This window comes from Mastacembelus armatus, chromosome 21, assembly GCF_900324485.2.
Source record: "Mastacembelus armatus chromosome 21, fMasArm1.2, whole genome shotgun sequence".
Lineage (NCBI taxonomy): Eukaryota > Metazoa > Chordata > Actinopteri > Synbranchiformes > Mastacembelidae > Mastacembelus > Mastacembelus armatus.
The window spans coordinates 3771015-3790335 of record NC_046653.1 but is presented as its reverse complement, the minus strand read 5'-3'; the positions used below and the strand labels follow the sequence as shown (position 1 = coordinate 3790335).

The 19321-nt window shown below is 41.3% G+C and overlaps 1 protein-coding gene across 1 annotated transcript in view; it reads left to right on the top strand.

Annotated features, from left to right (window-relative positions):
• Nucleotides 1-19321, top strand: part of col6a3 (collagen, type VI, alpha 3) — a 45125-nt gene that overhangs the window by 11867 nt on the left and 13937 nt on the right. Inside the window, 25 exon segments of the mRNA XM_026294838.1 lie at nucleotides 205-267; nucleotides 270-551; nucleotides 554-796; nucleotides 1007-1373; nucleotides 2147-2388; nucleotides 2591-3190; nucleotides 3401-4000; nucleotides 12492-13103; nucleotides 13330-13947; nucleotides 14231-14830; nucleotides 14958-15566; nucleotides 15703-16037; nucleotides 16338-16416; nucleotides 16547-16692; nucleotides 16779-16871; nucleotides 17392-17445; nucleotides 17571-17642; nucleotides 17755-17781; nucleotides 17870-17914; nucleotides 18083-18136; nucleotides 18412-18474; nucleotides 18736-18801; nucleotides 18945-18998; nucleotides 19094-19129; nucleotides 19220-19282. Coding sequence (XP_026150623.1) covers nucleotides 205-267; nucleotides 270-551; nucleotides 554-796; nucleotides 1007-1373; nucleotides 2147-2388; nucleotides 2591-3190; nucleotides 3401-4000; nucleotides 12492-13103; nucleotides 13330-13947; nucleotides 14231-14830; nucleotides 14958-15566; nucleotides 15703-16037; nucleotides 16338-16416; nucleotides 16547-16692; nucleotides 16779-16871; nucleotides 17392-17445; nucleotides 17571-17642; nucleotides 17755-17781; nucleotides 17870-17914; nucleotides 18083-18136; nucleotides 18412-18474; nucleotides 18736-18801; nucleotides 18945-18998; nucleotides 19094-19129; nucleotides 19220-19282 — 6023 coding nt within the window.

Here is a 19321-nt window from a genome sequence, read left to right as displayed (position 1 = left end):
GACTGATTTTTACATTCCAAAATCATGATAGGACATCAACTGGACCATAGTAAAATGTGTTGTACCAAGTTCAGTGCCAGTTGTGCCTGCATTGATAGAGTAGTTATGAAAAGCTGAGATTAGCTATCAACATCTGACTTTGACATGGGAAACCTTTGAAAATGAAGTTAAATATGTCTCAAACTTTATATTTTCCTAGCGGAGAAAAAGCCTGCAGGACGAGATTTGTGTTTTTGTTGGATGGATCTGATGCTACTAGAAGTGGATTCCAGCAATGCGAGACTTTGTGCAAAGCGTAGTACAGACACTCAGTGGGGATGACAGCAAAGATCGTGTCTCAGTGGTTCAGTATAGCAGAGAGCCAGCTGTTCAGTTCTATCTGAATACGTACACCACAAAAGACGATATTGTGGGTTCGGTCAGAGGGTTGAGACACAGAGGAGGCAGAGCCCCGAACACCGGGGCAGCCCTCCAGTACGTCAGGGACAATGTCCTTACAAGCTCCGCTGGAAGCAGGCACCTGCAAGGTGTTCCACAGATTCTGATCCTGCTAATGGTGGAAGGTCTTCGGACAATGTAGATACCCCAGCCTCTACTCTCAAACAGCTGGGTGTCTTGACCTTTGCAATTGGAACAAGGGGCTCTGACAGCGCAGAGCTGCAGAGGTTATCATCTGACCCTAGTCACGCTCTATCAGTGTCTGACTTCACTGACCTCCCCAGTGTCCAAGAACAGCTCTCCTCTGTAATGAGCAGAGTTCTAGTGAGATCCACGCCCCGGACACCAACAGTAACGGGTAAGAAAGTGACTGATTTTTACATTCCAAAATCATGATAGGACATCAACTGGACCATAGTAAAATGTGTTGTACCAAGTTCAGTGCCAGTTGTGCCTGCATTGATAGAGTAGTTATGAAAAAGCTGAGATTAGCTATCAACATCTGACTTTGACATGGGAAACCTTTGAAAAATGAAGTTAAATATGTCTCAAACTTTATATTTCCTAGCGGAGAAAAAGCCTGCAGGACAAGATTTTGTGTTTTTGTTGGATGGATCTGATGCTACTAGAAGTGGATTTCCAGCAATGCGAGACTTTGTGCAAAGCGTAGTACAGACACTCAGTGTGGATGACAGCAAAGATCGTGTCTCAGTGGTTCAGTATAGCAGAGAGCCAGCTGTTGAGTTCTATCTGAATACGTACACGACACAAGGCGAAATTCTTGACAGTGTCAGAGGTTTAAGGCACAAAGGTGGGAGACCCCTCAACACTGGAGCAGCTCTCCAGTACTTGAGTGATAATGTTTTCACGGTCTCTGCCGGAAGCAGGCGCCTGGAAGGAGTTCCACAGGTCCTAATATTGCTAAGTGGTGGAAGGTCTGCGGACAATGTGGATGCCCAAGCCGCTGCTCTCAAACAACTGGGTGTCTTGACCTTTGCAATTGGAACAAGGGGTCTGACAGCGAAGAGCTGCAGAGATGCGTTACAGTCGACCACTTCAGCCTTATCTGTGTCTGACTTCATGACCTCCCCAGTGTCCAAGAACAGCTCTTCTCTGTATGAGCAGGTTCTAGTGGATCCACGCCCGGACACCAACATAACGGTAAGAAGTGACTGATTTTAATTCAAATATGATAGAATCCACTGGACCATGTAAAATGTGTTGTACCAAGTTCAGTGCCGTGTGCCTGCATTGATAGAGTAGTTAGAAAAAGCTGGATTAGCTATCAACATCTGACTTTGACATGGGCAACCTTTGAAAAATGAGTTTAATCTGTCTCAACTGTATTTCTAGCGGAGACTGCAAAAAGATATTGTTTTTTTTTGTGATGGATCTGATGGCTACTAGAATGGATTTCCTGCCATGCTTGATTTTGTCGAGAGAGTGGTAGAGAAACTGAATGTGGAGAAAACAAAGACCGTGTCTCTGTGGTCCAGTACAGCATAGATGCAGAGGCCATTTTTATCTGAACACTTACACCACAAAAGACGATATTGTGGGTTCGGTCAGAGGGTGAGACACAGAGGAGGCAGAGCCCCGAACACCGGGGCAGCCCTCCAGTACGTCAGGACAATGTCCTTACAAGCTCCGCTGGGAGCAGGCGCCTGCAAGGTGTTCCACAGATTCTGATCCTGCTAAATGGTGGAAGGTCTTCTGACAATGTAGATACCCCAGCCTCTACTCTCAAACAGCTGGGTGTCTTGACCTTTGCAATTGGAACAAGGGGCTCTGACAGCGCAGAGCTGCAGAGGTTATCATCTGACCCTAGTCCACGCTCTAGTCAGTGTCTGACTTCACTGACCTCCCAGTGTCCAAGAACAGCTCTCCTCTGTAATGAGCAGAGTTCTAGTGAGATCCACGCCCCGGACACCAACAGTAACGGGTAAGAAAGTGACTGATTTTTACATTCCAAAATCATGATAGGACATCAACTGGACCATAGTAAAATGTGTTGTACCAAGTTCAGTGCCAGTTGTGCCTGCATTGATAGAGTAGTTATGAAAAAGCTGAGATTAGCTGTCAACATCTGACTTTGACATGGGAAACCTTTGAAAAATGAAGTTAAATATGTCTCAAACTTTATATTTCCTAGCGGAGAAAAAGCCTGCAGGACAAGATTTTGTGTTTTTGTTGGATGGATCTGATGCTACTAGAAGTGGATTTCCAGCAATGCGAGACTTTGTGCAAAGCGTAGTACAGGCACTCAGTGTGGATGACAGCAAAAATCGTGTCTCAGTGGTTCAGTATAGCAGAGAGCCAGCTGTTCAGTTCTATCTGAATACGTACATGACACAAGGCGAAATTCTTGACAGTGTCAGAGGTTTAAGGCACAAAGGTGGGAGACCCCTCAACACTGGAGCAGCTCTCCAGTACTTGAGTGATAATGTTTTCACGGTCTCTGCCGGAAGCAGGCGCCTGGAAGGAGTTCCACAGGTCCTAATATTGCTAAGTGGTGGAAGGTCTGCGGACAATGTGGATGCCCAAGCCGCTGCTCTCAAACAACTGGGTGTCTTGACCTTTGCAATTGGAACAAGGGGCTCTGACAGCGCAGAGCTGCAGAGGTTATCATCTGACCCTAGTCACGCTCTATCAGTGTCTGACTTCACTGACCTCCCCAGTGTCCAAGAACAGCTCTTCTCTGTAATGAGCAGAGTTCTAGTGAGATCCACGCCCCGGACACCAACAGTAACGGGTAAGAAAGTGACTGATTTTTACATTCCAAAATCATGATAGGACATCAACTGGACCATAGTAAAATGTGTTGTACCAAGTTCAGTGCCAGTTGTGCCTGCATTGATAGAGTAGTTATGAAAAAGCTGAGATTAGCTATCAACATCTGACTTTGACATGGGAAACCTTTGAAAAATGAAGTTAAATATGTCTCAAACTTTATATTTCCTAGCGGAGAAAAAGCCTGCAGGACGAGATTTTGTGTTTTTGTTGGATGGATCTGATGCTACTAGAAGTGGATTTCCAGCAATGCGAGACTTTGTGCAAAGCGTAGTACAGACACTCAGTGGGGATGACAGCAAAGATCGTGTCTCAGTGGTTCAGTATAGCAGAGAGCCAGCTGTTCAGTTCTATCTGAATACGTACACGACACAAGGCGAAATTCTTGACAGTGTCAGAGGTTTAAGGCACAAAGGTGGGAGACCCCTCAACACTGGAGCAGCTCTCCAGTACTTGAGTGATAATGTTTTCACGGTCTCTGCCGGAAGCAGGCACCTGGAAGGAGTTCCACAGGTCCTAATATTGCTAAGTGGTGGAAGGTCTGCGGACAATGTAGATACCCCAGCCTCTGCTCTCAAACAACTGGGTGTCTTGACCTTTGCAATTGGAACAAGGGGCTCTGACAGCGCAGAGCTGCAGAGGTTATCATCTGACCCTAGTCACGCTCTATCAGTGTCTGACTTCACCGACCTCCCCAGTGTCCAAGAACAGCTCTCTTCTGTAATGAGCAGTGTTCTAGTGAGATCCACGCCCCGGACACCAACAGTAACGGGTAAGAAAGTTACCGATTTATTCATTCCAAAATCATGATAGGGCAGCAACTGGGCTATAGTAACGTGTTTTACCAAGTTCAGTGCCAGTTGTGCCTGTATTGATCTTACAATCTGAGATTAGCTTTCAACATCTTCAGAGCTAAGTTTTTTTTAACATTCTTTAAGTACTAATATATAATTTTACTTCAGTACTGTAAATATCAGGCAATATATCGTTTGCTTCAGTATTCAAAGTTGTATATTGCTATTTATATTTTCAAATTATTAGACATTAGCAATATGATTTTTAAAAAATTTCTGCTTTTTGCTTATCGCAACCAAATTAGTCAGTTACCTGAAAATTATTAATCTTACTAAATGTAAAAGAACTGCAATATGCAATAAACCTATGGTACAGTATTTATTTTAAAACGTAACAGTTTTCTATGTGAGTTACACAATAATAAACGTAGTGTAACTGGAGCTACGTAACATACTTTCTCGTTTACGTGCGTTGCCAGTGTCATCACTCTCGTCTTCATCATTGCTACTTCCTTCATTCATAACTTCTATATGGTCTTCATTTTCTGAACTGTCTTCAGTAGGAACAAACTCTACATCAGCACAGTATTTTTCCTGGGTCTTCTGATCATCTTCACCATCACTTCCCTCAGCAAGTATAACTTGCTGATACACGTCTTTCAAATTTCACCATTTCATCATTCATGATGCAGTTATTTACTTCTGGTGACTACCTGCTCACAAAATAAATAAGAAAACGTGCCTGTGTGAATTCCTAATAGACTGATGAAATTAAGCAGTGATCATAATTGAGCCATAAATATACAAATTTTTCAGTGAGGAGGTGGATTTCAATCCCCAGGGTTAAATCAAACTATATATTTGAATGCGCAAATATAAGCAAATATAACAAAACGTATATATCTGTATATTGATCATTTTATTTCCAATTTGCAAAAAGTAGATGCATTTTAATATGCATTTCCTTGGAATGTAGAGGATGACCCAGTTATGTACAGAGATATCCTCAATGAAAACCTGCCAGCACCCAGCACCTGATCACCTTCAGAGTAGTTCCTAAACCCAGCACCTTAGAACATGACAACAACCTTAAGTTCACAGCCACAACAACACAGGAGTGGCTACAGGACAAAACTGTGAATGTCTTAGAGTGGCCCAGCCAGAGCCCTTACTTGAACCCTGTTGAACATCTCTGGAGAGATGTGAAAATGGCTGTCCAATGGCAGTCCCCATCCAAGTTGACTGAGCTTGAGAAGATTTGCAAAGGAAAATGGCAGAAAATCCTCCAGTTGAGGTGTATAATACCCCACAAGACTTGAGGCTGTAATTGCTGATAAAGGTGCTTTAAAATAAGTACTGAATAAAGAATCTGAATACTTATGTAAATGTGTTAAATCTGTAAATCTGTTAGTTTGTTTATCTGTTTTCACTTTGTTATTAATTGTTACTGAATATACATTATTGTGAAAATTAATTTTAAATTAATTTAAACAATTGTAGTATCAGGCTGAAACATAACAGAATTGAAAAAAGTGAAGTGGGTCTGAATACTTTCTGAATGCACTATATTTAAGTACATTTTCTAGATCTGCAGTGTTAATATGCCAAGCAACCAAACATTCTCTTTCTTTTCTTTCTATTCTGTTTTCTGTGTAATATTTTTTCATCTACAGTCTTAACTTGGTTATTCTCAACCACCTTAAGGGGTGTTTCCCATTTTGACCTTGGGACCTCCAGCCCATAGCGCAGATGTTCCTGTACACTAAGCCGGCCACTTGGTTATGGCGTTCCATGTATGTCCTGCCTTCTAGCATCTTACAACCTGTTGTTATGTGCTGGATTGTCTCAGGGGCATCTTTGCACAGCCTGCACCTGGGGCCCTGCCTGGTTCGGTAGACCCCAGTCTCTATTGATCTTGTACTTAAGGGCTTGTTCCTGTGCTTCCATGCTGTCTTTCAGTCCAGCTTTGTCCAGCCAGGTAGGTAGGATTTTTTAATATCAGCCACTTCTTCTCTCTGTCGGTGGTACATACCATGCAGGGGTTTGTCCTCAGTTTCTACTGCCTGAAATATTCACTGAGCACATCATAACTTGGGGCCATCTTCTTGATGTACTTATGGATCTTAGCAGTTTCATCCTTGATAGTGTCTCTGACGTTGACTAGTCCTTGGCCTCCTTCCTTCTGCTCAGTGTACAGTCTCAGGGTGGTTGATTTGTGGTGAAACATACACTGTGCATTGTGAGGGGCTTCCTTGTCTTGATGTCAGTAGCCTCTGACTTCTCTTTTGGGCAGATTATTATACCAGCGGGGTATCTGATGACCAGCAGGGTGTGCAGTAGGTGTTGATAGCCTTGATTTTGTGCCGCCCATTCGGCTACTTCTCAGGACTTGTCTTACGCTTTAGGTACGTATTGGAAAGTTGCTGCTCTCCTTGTGGCCTGTTTATGGTTTCCATTTGTCTGTGGTGTTCCAAGGTACTTTTAGCTGTTCTCAACATCTGCTAGGTTGCCTTCTTGTAGTACAATCCAGTCTGAATGATATGTTTCTGTTGTTGCTGTAGATGCTAGTGGTATGGATCAGCTTGATGTTTTTATATATAGACAAAAAGACTATAATCCTGTTCAAATAAAGGATAAATGATCACAATTTTAACATAGCAACACAAGGAAAGAGCAAATATGAATACTGTATTGATACTGTATATTAGCTATGACAAGGCTAAAAACAAGTATCAACACTAAAGCAAAATAGAAGGACACAACAAATATGTTTTATTTCATACAAATATATCCAGCTCACATGGGCTTAAGTCAATTCAATTCAATTCAATTTATCTGTATAGCGCCAAATCACAATGCAAATTTTACAAAAAACAACAAAAAAACAAACAAAAAAACCAGAACAACTCCCTTATGAGCAGCACTTGGTGACAGTGGAGTGGAAAAACTCCCTTTAACAATAAAAAAACCTCCAGCAGAACCAGGCTCAGTTTATGCAGCCATCTGCTTGCTTACAAGACACAAATTACATTCACCTACTGAGGCAAGGAAAAATAAGCTAAATCACAAATATTCATCAAACCTTACACGTTACGAAAAATATAAACAGTAATTTAAGTACATAATGCAGTCACATAGTATGATGATGAAAAGCATTTAACAAAAATTGAACTTTATCAAAAAAATATACATAAACAAATACTGTAGACTACATTCATGCATCATATCAAACTTCCTGTGATTCCTATCAGCCACTTTTCATAACATGATAGTTCATGATAAAAGGGACAATAAAAGGCAAAATAAATTTCATTCTCAACATCAGCCAGATAACACAAAATACACTTTCTGTCCTCCTCTGGAACTGAATGAAAGCACCCAATTTCTAAAGCCAAAAGCGGAATACCAAATCTAAACTGAGCACAGATAGACCTTGGGGCTCTGGTCAGGTTAGAAGTGACATATTGCTCAAGATCATACTGTAGCTTAATAACGCAACATGGTCTTAATTTTGGTTCATTTGGTATTACTTATGACCATTGCTCTTGATAATGTTTGAATAGCAGACCAAAAATTACTCACACTATAAGGCAACTTATTTATAATTATATAGTGAAGACTAAATTTTGAGAACATTTCTTCAATTTCTCTTGGGTAATTTCTGAGACAATCCCAATAAAAAGATATATTTAGCAAATCCAGCATGTTAATAAACCTATTCCAGAGTCATAGGATGTCTCTCATTAATAATACTTAAAAGACATTAAGAATACTTAAAAGATCATTTATAAACATAACTAAAACATATCCATAATATATAATTCATGAGAACTCTTGGATCATTTGCTGTAGAAATTTTATAAATGATATAGACCACACTGAGGGAACCATAATACTTTCAAACAGAATGTAAAAAGATGATACAGGATAGGAAATGCAAGGCAACTTTACACTAGAGATATCAAAATTTGATTTTTTTTTTTCAATTTAGCATTATTGATTGGGTTTTAACCTCTCCTTCTCTTTAAAACTTACATTTAAATGTAAAAAAATGTAAAATGTAAATTACATCAATAATCCTTCTGTTCCACATTAGCTGATAAAGTGTTCTTAATCTTAGTTGTCCATTCCAACACACAATTACTAACAAAGAATATATTACAAATTAAGAAGAAGAAGAAGAAGAAGTACTTTATTAATCTCCAAGGGGAAATTAAATTGTTACAGCAGTTATTCTCATTTAAAGTTATTAAATTTAATATTATTTATATTATATAAATTAATAGTAATTAATAAAGTATTTAATAAAGTAATAAAGCAATTAACTTGTAGGTAGAAAGTAAAGTAATTATTTGTTTTGGGGGGGTTGTGTGTGTGTGTGTGTGTGTGAGGGTGTGTGTGTGCGTGTGTGTGTGTATGTGGTGTGTGTTATTATTTATATTATGGAATTATAGAGTCTTATGGCCGTGGACACAAAAGACTTCCTGAATCTCTCAGTCTTGGTTTTAGGAGGAATTAGTCTGTGGCAGAATGAACTTCCCATTCGCCACAGTTCCTCATGAAGTGGGTGGGCAGGATTGTCCAGTATGGACTTGATTTTGTTCACCATCCTCCTCTCTGCCACAGCCTCTGTCCAGTTCCAGTCCAACAACAGATTTTGCCTTCCTGATCAACTTGTTTAGTCTGGTGGCCTCACCAGCCTTGATGCCACCTCCCCAGCCCACCACTGCAAAGAACAGTGCACTCGCTACTACAGACTGATAGAACGTCTTCAGTAGCTTGTTGCACACACCAAAGGAACACAGTCTCCTGAGGAAGAACAGTTTGCTCTGTCCTTTCTTGAAGAGGGCATCTGTATTGTTTGACCAGTCCGGTTTGTTGTTAATGTGGACTCCAAGGTATTTGTAGGAGTCCACAATCTCTACTTCGTCTCCAAGGTGGAGACAGGGACTGGGGTCTTCCTGCTCCACCTAAAGTCCACCACCAATTCTCTGGTTTTCTTAATATTGAGCTTTAGACAGTTGTTGTTACACCAATCAACAAAGCTTTTTATCAAGTGTCTGTATTCCTCATCGTTACCATTATTGATGCATCCAATTATTGAAGAGTCATCAGAGAATTTCTGGAGGTGACAGGTTCCTGAGTTGTAGCGGAAGTCTGAAGTGTAGAATGTAAACAGGAATGGTGCCAGTACAGTTCCTTGGGGTGCACCGGTGCTGCTCATCACCACATCAGATATGCAGCCATCTAAGCGAACAAACTGTGGCCGCCCAGTGAGGTAGTCTTTGATCCACTCCACCATGTCTGCGGGAACTTCCATATCCTGCATCTTTGCACTTAGCAGGTGGGGGTGAATAATGTTGAAAGCACTTGAAAAGTCAAAGAACATGACTCTCACAGTGTTGCCCTGCCTCTCCAGATGGGAGTATGGTCTGTGCATTAAGAAGATGATGGCATCTTCCACTCCGATGTGTTCCTGATATGCAAACTGCAGGGGGTCCAGAAATTCACACTTAAGACCTCAGGTGTTGCAGAACCAGTCTCTCAAACACTTTCATGACGTGATGTTAGCGCTACTGGTCTGAAGTCACTAAGGGTACTGGGACTGTCTCTTTTTGGTAATGGGACAATACAGGAAGTTTTCCATAACTTAGGCACCATTTTGAGCCTCAGAGAGAGGTTGAAGAGTCTCTGAAAAATCTCTGCAAGCTGTCCAGCACACACCTTAAGTACTCTGGGACTGATCTCATCTGGTCCTTTTGCTTTGTTGGTCTTTAGTTTAGCTAGTTCCTTCCTCACCTATTCTGTGGCAAAGGCTGGGTCTGTGTATTGTGTTGAAAAGGAGTCAGATGATGAGGGCAGGAGAGGAGGTATTGGAGGTGAGGTATACTTCAATGTTGTATGGCTGCTGATAGAGGAGATGGCATCAGTGGGCAATAGGGAGGTAGCATTGGCAGAGATGTTGGGTGGAAGGATGTGAAGAGACCCCAAGGCATCAGCTAAGGTGGTGGAGGGAGAGAGATGGTGTGTGAGGACACTGGGTCGGAGTAAGAAGCAGAGGTGGTGTCAAATCTATTAAAGAACAGGTTAGGTTCATTAGCAGACTTTGAGTCTCCTTCCACAGCAGTGTGTGACTTCTTATAGCCAGTCATTACTTTCATCCCATTCCACACCTCTTTGATATTATTCTGTCTCAACTTGTGCTCTACTCTGTCTCTATAGAGCTGCTTTGCCTCCCTCAGCTTCCTCTTGAGTTCTTTCTGCACAGCCTGGAGTTCCTCCTTGTCTCTTGCCATGAACGCCCTCTTCTTCTTGTTGATCAGGCCTTTAATGTCCTTATTTATCCATGGCTTAATATTGGGGAAACAATAAACTTTTTTGGATGGAACAACATTGTCCTCACAGAAGTGGATGTAATCTGTGATACAGTGAGAGATGCCTTCGATGTCCTCACCATGAGCGTCCATGAAAATGTCCCAGTTTGTAACCCTGAAACACTCCTGCAGGGCCTCCTCAGCATCCTTTGACCAAACCTTCACATACCTCTTGGTAGCAGACTGTTGTGTTACTACGGGCTTGTATGTTGGTACTAGATATATTAAGTTGTGGTCTGATCCACCAAGTGGGGGGAGGGCTGAAGAGCTGTATGCCTCCTTCATATTGGCATAAAGGAGATCAAGAATCTTATTTTCTCATGTTGCACAGTCCACATACTGTTTGAAGTTGGTCAGAGTTCCCGAAATACTGAAATGGTTAAAATCCCCATTAATTAGTATAAGGGCACTGGGATGTTTTGTCTGGAGACCAGGGACAACTGTGTGGATGATGTCACATGCACTCTGTGCTGCAGCTGATGGAGGAATGTAAATAGTCACAACAATGGCGTGTGAAAACTAACGGGGCAGGTAGTATGGTCTCAGTCAAACCACCAACAGCTCAATGTCTGGAGTGCAGATGCAGTCCTTCACTGTTACATGTCCAGGGTTGCACCATTTGGAGTTAACAAAAACAGAGAGACCACCCCCTCTTTTCTTGCTGCTCTGTTTCCCCCCATCCGCTCGCACTAGTGAGAACCCAGGCAGTTCAAGCGAGCTGTCCGGTATATTTTCATGCAGCCATGTCTCAGTGAAGCAAAGCAAGCCACACTCTCTGTACTCTCACTGGCTGCTAGCTAAAGCTGTAAGTTCATCCACTTCGTTGCAGAGTGACCTCACATTCCCCATAATAATTTTTGGGAGAAATGGTTTAAATCTCCTACATTTTTTTTCGATGCTTCACTCCTGCTCTGCAGCCCCTCCTATGCCTCCTCATGTCTTGGGGGATTTCAGGTTTTATTCCAAGAAGCAGTCTTGTTCCCTTCAGAGCTAACAGTTGCTCCCTTGTGTAGATGCCATTGCCATAGAAACATATATTTTCTGATGCAGTTTCCATAATCTCCACATGTCTGTCCACTGGAATTAGAAGATCCCAACTCATCCACTTTCATCCGTTATCAGAGAGAAAGCATAGATCTTGACTTGACTTGGATTAACAGATAAAAACACAGACAAAAAACAAAAAGAGGGGCTGCTGTAACAGGCTACCACCTAACCGGCGCCATTCTAGAATTACAATATATTACAAAATTTCCTGTTTTTTTCAAGACAAAATCTGAATTCCTCACAAAAACCTGCTTACACTGTCACATTGTGGGGACAGTGGATTCCTTGTGGAGACCAGAGCCAGGTCCTCCATCAAGTAAATTAGTGGTTCCCAACTCCAGTCCTTAAAGGCTACTGCTTGTTTTTCAACAATCCCTGATTTACCCACTGCTGATTACTTGGATCAGGTGTGTTCAGCCAATCAGAAGCTGGAAAATACTATCTCAGATGAGGGTGGAAGAAATCTGAGCTATGAGAGCGTGTGAACTAGCTGAATTACGTGACTCACACAGCAAGTGCATGGGACTTGCCAGCCCTGGATTTGAGTTACCTCTTTTTGGTTAACATACCCCTAAAAGATCTGGGGATTTTTTGTTTGTAGATGCTGTATTTTTAAAGATTGTCCCTTGTCACATCTATGCTGACAAACACCCAGTTTTCTCTCAAAAGCATGTTGCTTTTCCTTAAATTCTTGTTTTTCCCACCTTATTTTTTTGCATATTAAAAACCTTTTCTTAGAAACAAGTAGGTATTTCAAGGCAGACAATAGAAGTATGTAATGTCACTGTCAATTCATATTAAGAGAACAGTATTTTGTATTTTGCACTAACTGAAGGTATGAATGCTGGTAATCCACTTTATCCTTTTTCCAAATACATTTTGGGTGAGAAACATGTAATTTTGTCTCCATATAATTCCACCAGGAAGGGGCCATTTAACAATTCATCATGGATATTGGAATTATTGATAATATAATGACATTATATTATATATTTTGATCATTTCTGTACCAGAACATAATACATTATCTTTTCTCTTTGTCTTTCAGCTGAGATGCAGGGCCCCCGAAAGGATATTGTTTTTCTTGTTGATGGATCTGATGGTGTTGGACGGGAATTTCCTATCATCCAAGAGTTTATCCGCAGAGTTGTGGAGAATCTCAATGTGGGCGAGAATAAGATTCGCATTGGTGTGGTCCAGTATGGTGACTTTGCTCAGGCTGACATGTATCTTAACTCACATACAACCAAAGAAGGTGTTTTAAATACAATCAAGGGAATAAGGCAGCGAGGAGGAAGACAACGTAATCTGGGTCAGGCCTTGCAGTTTGTCAATCAGGATGTTCTGACAACAGCACGTGGCAGCAGGAAGCAAGAGGGTGTACCGCAGTTTGTAATTGTTGTCTCCAGTGGATCTTCTACAGATGACATCAGTCGCTCAGCATCTTCCCTCAAACAATCTAGGGTTCTTCCTTTTAGTATTGGGACTAGGGATGTTAACCCTACTGAGCTTCGGGTAGTGTCATATGTTCCTAATTTTGCCTTCACTGTAGATGACCTTCCTGGCCTCTACACAGTCCAAGATAATCTAATCACCACTCTCACTGAGCTGTCAGATGATGACATTGCTAGGATGCAACCAGTATTTCCAAGCTATGATGGTAATTTTCACTCCATTAAATTCTCTCATATTTATTTACATCTTAAATACATTCTCAAACATTTTATTACTACAGTACAGGAAATTGAAATCAAGTTTAAAAATCATACCTTCCACTTACTTTTTACATGATATTGACTTTTTCAGTCATATGTATATATACCCTCTGTATCTATTAGGAACTATAGTTGGTACTCATCCTTTGGTCCTGTTCTTCCTTTCTTTAGGAGCAGAAATCACACCAACTGCAGAAGGAGACAAGAGAGATGTTGTATTTCTAATTGATGGCACTACAGCTGTCCGTAGTGACTTCCCTTCAATCCGTGAAATGATAAGAAGAGTTGTGGATAAGCTGGATGTAGGACTGGATAAGGTCAGAGTTTCAGTGGCACAGTACAGTGATGACCCAAAGTTAGAATTTTTTCTGAATGCATTTTCAACTAAGAAAGAGGTACGCGATGCAGTGGCAAACATTCAAAGCAAAGGTGGGAACCGCCTAAACACAGGTCGAGCTCTTGAGTGGGTCGCCAGAAACATCTATCAAAGGTCAGCGGGAAGTCGCCTTGAAGATGGTGTACCTCAGTTCCTCATTCTGGTGACAGGTGGCAAGTCTACAGATGACATATCCGCTCCAGCTGACCAGCTTAAGAGAAACCAAGTTGCACCTCTTGCCATTGGTTCGAGGAATGCAGACCCTGATGAGTTGAGGCAGATTTCCCTAAAGCCTGAACTTGCATATACAGTTAATAATTTTCAGCAGCTTGCAGGCATGGAGTCGCGGCTTATTAATTCAATCACAACAATATCAACCAGTGATATCAGTACTTATGTTCGTCCCACACCAGGTAATAAAATCTATTATATTCAAAATTTAAATTAATGGAAAGTTTTAAATGCTAAAGGCAATTACTGATTGTTTCCAACATTTACCTTTTAGCATTGTTAGCATTATTATGACCGTTCCTCACATAATTGAAAAAGCTTCATAGTGCACTGCTAATGCAGGACTTAGCTCTAGCCCATCCATGCAAAATCATGGTGATATTATAGTGATAGAATTTAGTAAAGAGTGCACTTTGGTTAACATACTTTGCAATAAAAGATATCTCCTTTTCTGTTGTTGCACAGGTGTTCCAGTGCCCCTAAATCTTGGAAAAAAGGACATTATCTTCCTCATTGATGGCTCAGACAGTACAGGTGCAACTGGCCTTGCTCATATCCGTGACTTTATCCTCCATATTGTCCAACAACTCGATGTGCAGCCTGATCAAGTGCGTGTGGCTGTGGTCCAGTATGCAGACAGAGTTAAAACAGAGTTCTCACTCAAGTCACACAACAACAAGCCAGCAGTTATCTCTGCTATCAAAAGACTTCGTCAGATGGGTGGCCGCTCATCACATCTGGCTGATGCCATTAACTATGTGATACAGAATGAGTTAAAGCCCTCTGCTGGAGTTCGCCAAACTGAGGCCTCCCAGCATCTTGTGGTTCTCACAGGTGGACGTTCTTCCCAAGATGTTTCCATCTATGGACCTCTACTTAAGGGCTCCCGGGTAAACTGTATTGGTGTTGGAGCTGGTAGGGCTGACACAAAGCAGTTAACCCAAATTGCCACCTCTCCAGATGATGTCCTTCAAGTTCCTACATTCCCTGGACTGCCAGCAATCCAGGACAGGGTTATTGCCAGGTTGAGTGGGACTCCTGATGTGGAACCACCCATAGATCCTGGTAAGTTGGACAAGATCTTTTCTGATTATACATAATTAGATAACACATTCTTTACCATAAAACAATTAACAATGTGTCACTTTAACTTTTTTAAACTTATGTATATCTCCTGTTCTTCTGTTGGCAGTCGACCCAATTCTACCTAAAAAGGCAGATATAGTGTTTTTGGTGGATGGCTCCATTAACTTGGGTCGGGACAACTTTAATCAAGTGAAGACATTTATTACAAACTTAATTGACCTGTTCTTCACTGAGAGAGATGACCTGCGAATCGGTTTAGCACATTATGCTGCAGATGTGACTGACGTCTTCTATCTCAATACACACAAGAACAGGCAAGACATTATAGATGCCATTGACCAAGCAGAGTACAAAGGTGGACGTAAAATCAATACTGGTGCAGCCATTCGTCACGTTCAAGATGTTCACTTTACCAAAGAAAAAGGGAGTAGGAAGGGTGAGCAGATTCCACAGATTCTAATGCTTATCACTGGAGGACGGTCAGCTGATGACGGCAAAACAGCAGCCCTTGGTCTTAAACAAAAAGGGGTGAGAGTGTTTGCTGTAGGAGTGGGTGACATTGAGAATGAGCTAGAAAACTTAGCAAGTGATTCCAGTACTGTGGCGCGAGCAAGAACCTTCCAGGAGCTTTCAGAGCTCAATGAGCAAATTTTGGAGACTTTGGATGATGAAGTGAAGGGGAAGCTCTGTCTTCCTGAAAAAGAAGCTCCTAAACGTAAGAGACATATTATTAGCATTTGTTGTTAATGCACTTTATAGTTGAGGATTTTAAAAATTTGATTTGCAACTTCAAATTCAAAGTTTCATTTTCCAGATGTTTTTCATAAATAAAGTCATGTTTTGTTTTACAGCCTGCAATGTGGAGGTGCTGGTGGGTTTTGATGTTTCTGCCCAGAACATCTTTAGTGCTCAGACCAACCTTCAGAACAAGATGGGTGCCATTCTACAGAAGATTACTAAAATGGAATCTATCAGTTGCTCATCTGGGCAGATTCCCTCTGTACAAGTGGGCATGCTGGCCATGGACACCGCCTCTGAGCCTGTCCAGCTAGACTTCACGGACAATGCTGATGAACTCTTTGAGGCATTCAGGGCTCTACGAAATCGTGGCCCCTTTGTCCTTAATGGGAAGACCATCACAAGTTATACCAATAGATTCAAAACCAGACAGGACAATGTTGTCAAGGTTGGTTACTGAAAGTGTTTAAACTAGTTTAAACTGCCCTGAGTTAATCCTAAAGATCAATATCAGGGCAGATATTGTGACTGCACAAAGGATCTATTGTGATGGGTCCTCCACTCTAATGAACAATTGTACAACCTTGAGTGGACCATGTCACAGCAATTTTTCTCATTTAGGACAATATAAGCACAAAATCCACCTTGGTACACTCAGATTAGAGCAAAAATGGGCATCCCTGGTTTAAAATAATGAAGACTCATAAAATGTGACGACGTTTACAAGTGAATTGTTTCTCCCTTCAAGGTTGTCATTCATCTGACTGATGGTCTTGATGCCCCATATGCTGAAATGAAAAGACAAGTTGAGGAGCTTCGACAGTCAGGTAAAATGATAAAATATAAACTGCCCTTGAGGCCATCTATTCTGAAACCTCTGTGAAATCAGAGGTGTCATATTCACACATTTTTAGATAAAACAGAACAATTCCTGAAGCTCTTTTATGTACGTAACAGGAGTGAAAAGCTTCATCTTAGTTGGGTTGGAACGCGTGCCTAAATTTGAGGAGGCTTTACTCTTGGAATTTGGCCGTGGCTTCAGGTACACCAGACCTTTACGAGTCAATATCATGGACTTAGACTATGAGCTTGTGGAAGAACTGGTACGTACTACTGAATTATATCTAAGATTTAAGTTTTTCTGTATCTTTGCATGATTTATGAATACTTGTCTTCTTTTGCTGCCTAGGACAATATTGCAGAAAGAGAGTGCTGTGAAGTGCCATGCAAATGTACTGGTCCCAGAGGAGACAGAGGAGCAGTTGGTTTTCCAGGGTCTAAGGTATCCAATATAAGAACATGGTTTTTTTCTCATGTAATTCCAAACATACATACACTTTTCATTTTACAACTCTTGACCTATGTGTTGGGCAGCATGGTGGTTAAGTGGTTAGCACTGTTGCCTCACAGCAAGAAGGTCGTGGGTTCGCATCCCAGCCTTTCTGTGTGGAGTTTGCATGTTCTCCCTGTGCTTGTGTGGGTTTACTCCGGGTACTCCAGTTTCCTCCCACAGTCCAAAAACATGTATGTCAGGTTGATTGGTGACTCTAAATTGCCCATAGGAGTGAGTGTGAGTGTGTGAGGTTGTTTGTCTCTATGTGGCCCTGTGATGGACTGGTGACCTGTCCAGGGTGTACCCCTGCCTTCCACCCGAGAGAGAGCTGGGATAGGCTCCAGCAGATCCCCGTGACCCTGAGCCAGGAAAAGTGGGTATAGAAAGTGGATGGATGGATAGACCTATGTGTTACTAGAGATTTTTTTTTTTTAAACGCAAGCTAATACTTGGTTGTTTTGCGTTTTAGGGTAGTCCAGGATTACCAGGAAGCCAAGGACATCCTGGAGACGAGGGTGGCCCTGTAAGTTTGAACACTTTGCTTATGTTTGTGGCCACACTATATGTTTCCATAAGAGACCTCTTTGTGTTCTTCCTCCTTCCTGTATTTTGTCAATGTATTTTATACTCATTATTCTGTAATGGCAGGGAGAAAGAGGACCACCTGGCGTGAACGGAACGCAGGGTTTCCAGGGATGTCCTGGGCAGAGAGGTGTTAAGGTAAAAAAAATTACATTAAACTCAAACTTGAACACTAGTTATTGTAAATTACAAATATGGTTTTAATTTATTTAATATTATAGTTAAAACACAATTTCTTCCTACTTTTCAGGGTTCTCGTGGGTACTCCGGAGAAAAGGTGAGTCAGTCCTTCTCAATTTTTTAAAGTCTTCATTATTAGACTATGGTGTTAGAAAAATGGCTAACTAACTGCTGCCATCTTGCAGGGTGAATTTGGAGAAATTGGGCTTGATGGCATCAATGGTGAAGAGGTCAGATTCTGCCATTCAGTCCATTTTTTGTATATAACACATATTACAGAATCATGTGCTCTACAATGGCTTCATGTCTTTAGGTGTGTGGCACTTGAGTTCCACAAGTGTTCATGTGGCAAAAAGCATGATAGTGGACTTTAACTGGCATCTCCTATATGTTTTCAGGGCAAAAGTGGAGTGGCTGGACCCCCAGGAGACAGGGGAAACCCCGGCAGAAGAGTGAGTGACTGGATGCAGATTTAGTTTCACATTTTTGCCCACATATTTTTATCTCAGAGAGTAAGCGATAAAAAAAATACTCAACTTAATTCAATGTATTTTTATAGCACCAAATCAAAGCAAAAATCAGCTTAAGGCACTATATACAGTATTAAGGTAATTATTTTAAAGAATACCGAATCCCCCTTAACCAAGAACAGGGCAACATTATGAAGGAAAAACCCATTTTTGGAAGAAAGAGCCATGCTAATACTAAACATATTTAATGTCTCTAGGGTCCCAAAGGTGCCAAAGGACAAGCAGGAGACAGAGGAGAAATGGGAATCAGAGGCGACCCTGTGAGTATTATGGAAGCTAGTTGCAGTGTAATTTACTGTCCTAATTAATCTAGCTATATATTGTTTTTCAAAAAGCAGTGAATTCCCAGACCAGCTTAGACTTAGTCATCAAGTTATATTAATTAATTCCTTAGTAGACACTGTTGTAATGCCCTTGAGCAAGACTGCTTTGTATAAATAAGACGTTTTTCTTGGTGTGTTTTCATGGGTAAATTTTGCTTTAAGGTTTTAACTAGAGCTATAATGATATTTTTATAATAGGGTACAAGTGGACAAGACAACAACCAGGCAGGACCTAAAGGAGACCCCGGGGATGCTGGAACAGCGGTAACGTTTCCCTGAGCATATTGTACTGCTATAGAAAAGAAAATCCATCAACACATTTCCAACATTATATTCCCAGAGGTTTTAGCAGTTTAACATTACATGGTTGGCTGTATTGATTAGATTTTACTGTTTTGAAACTATAGGGAGAACCTGGTGAGGATGGTAAGAAGGGAGATCCTGGTGAACCTGGAAGAAGGGTAAACCATCTTGCCATGCATTAATTATTTGCAAAATACATACTTGGGACTGTTTTTTTTACTAAGAGTTATTATCTTTACTCATACTTCATTAGGGACCTGACGGCAGAAGAGGCCCGCCTGGACAAGCTGTAAGTCTCCTTTTAGTGATAACATACATTGCTTACTTGCCGTAACTCTTGTAATGACAGTAACTAACATTTTGTTGTTTGACATTAAAGGGAAATCCTGGAAAACCAGGAGCTGATGGTGTGCAGGGAGAACCTGGTATTGGAGGAGCTAGAGTGAGTTTAGGATAATTTACACCCAATTTGGTAGATTAT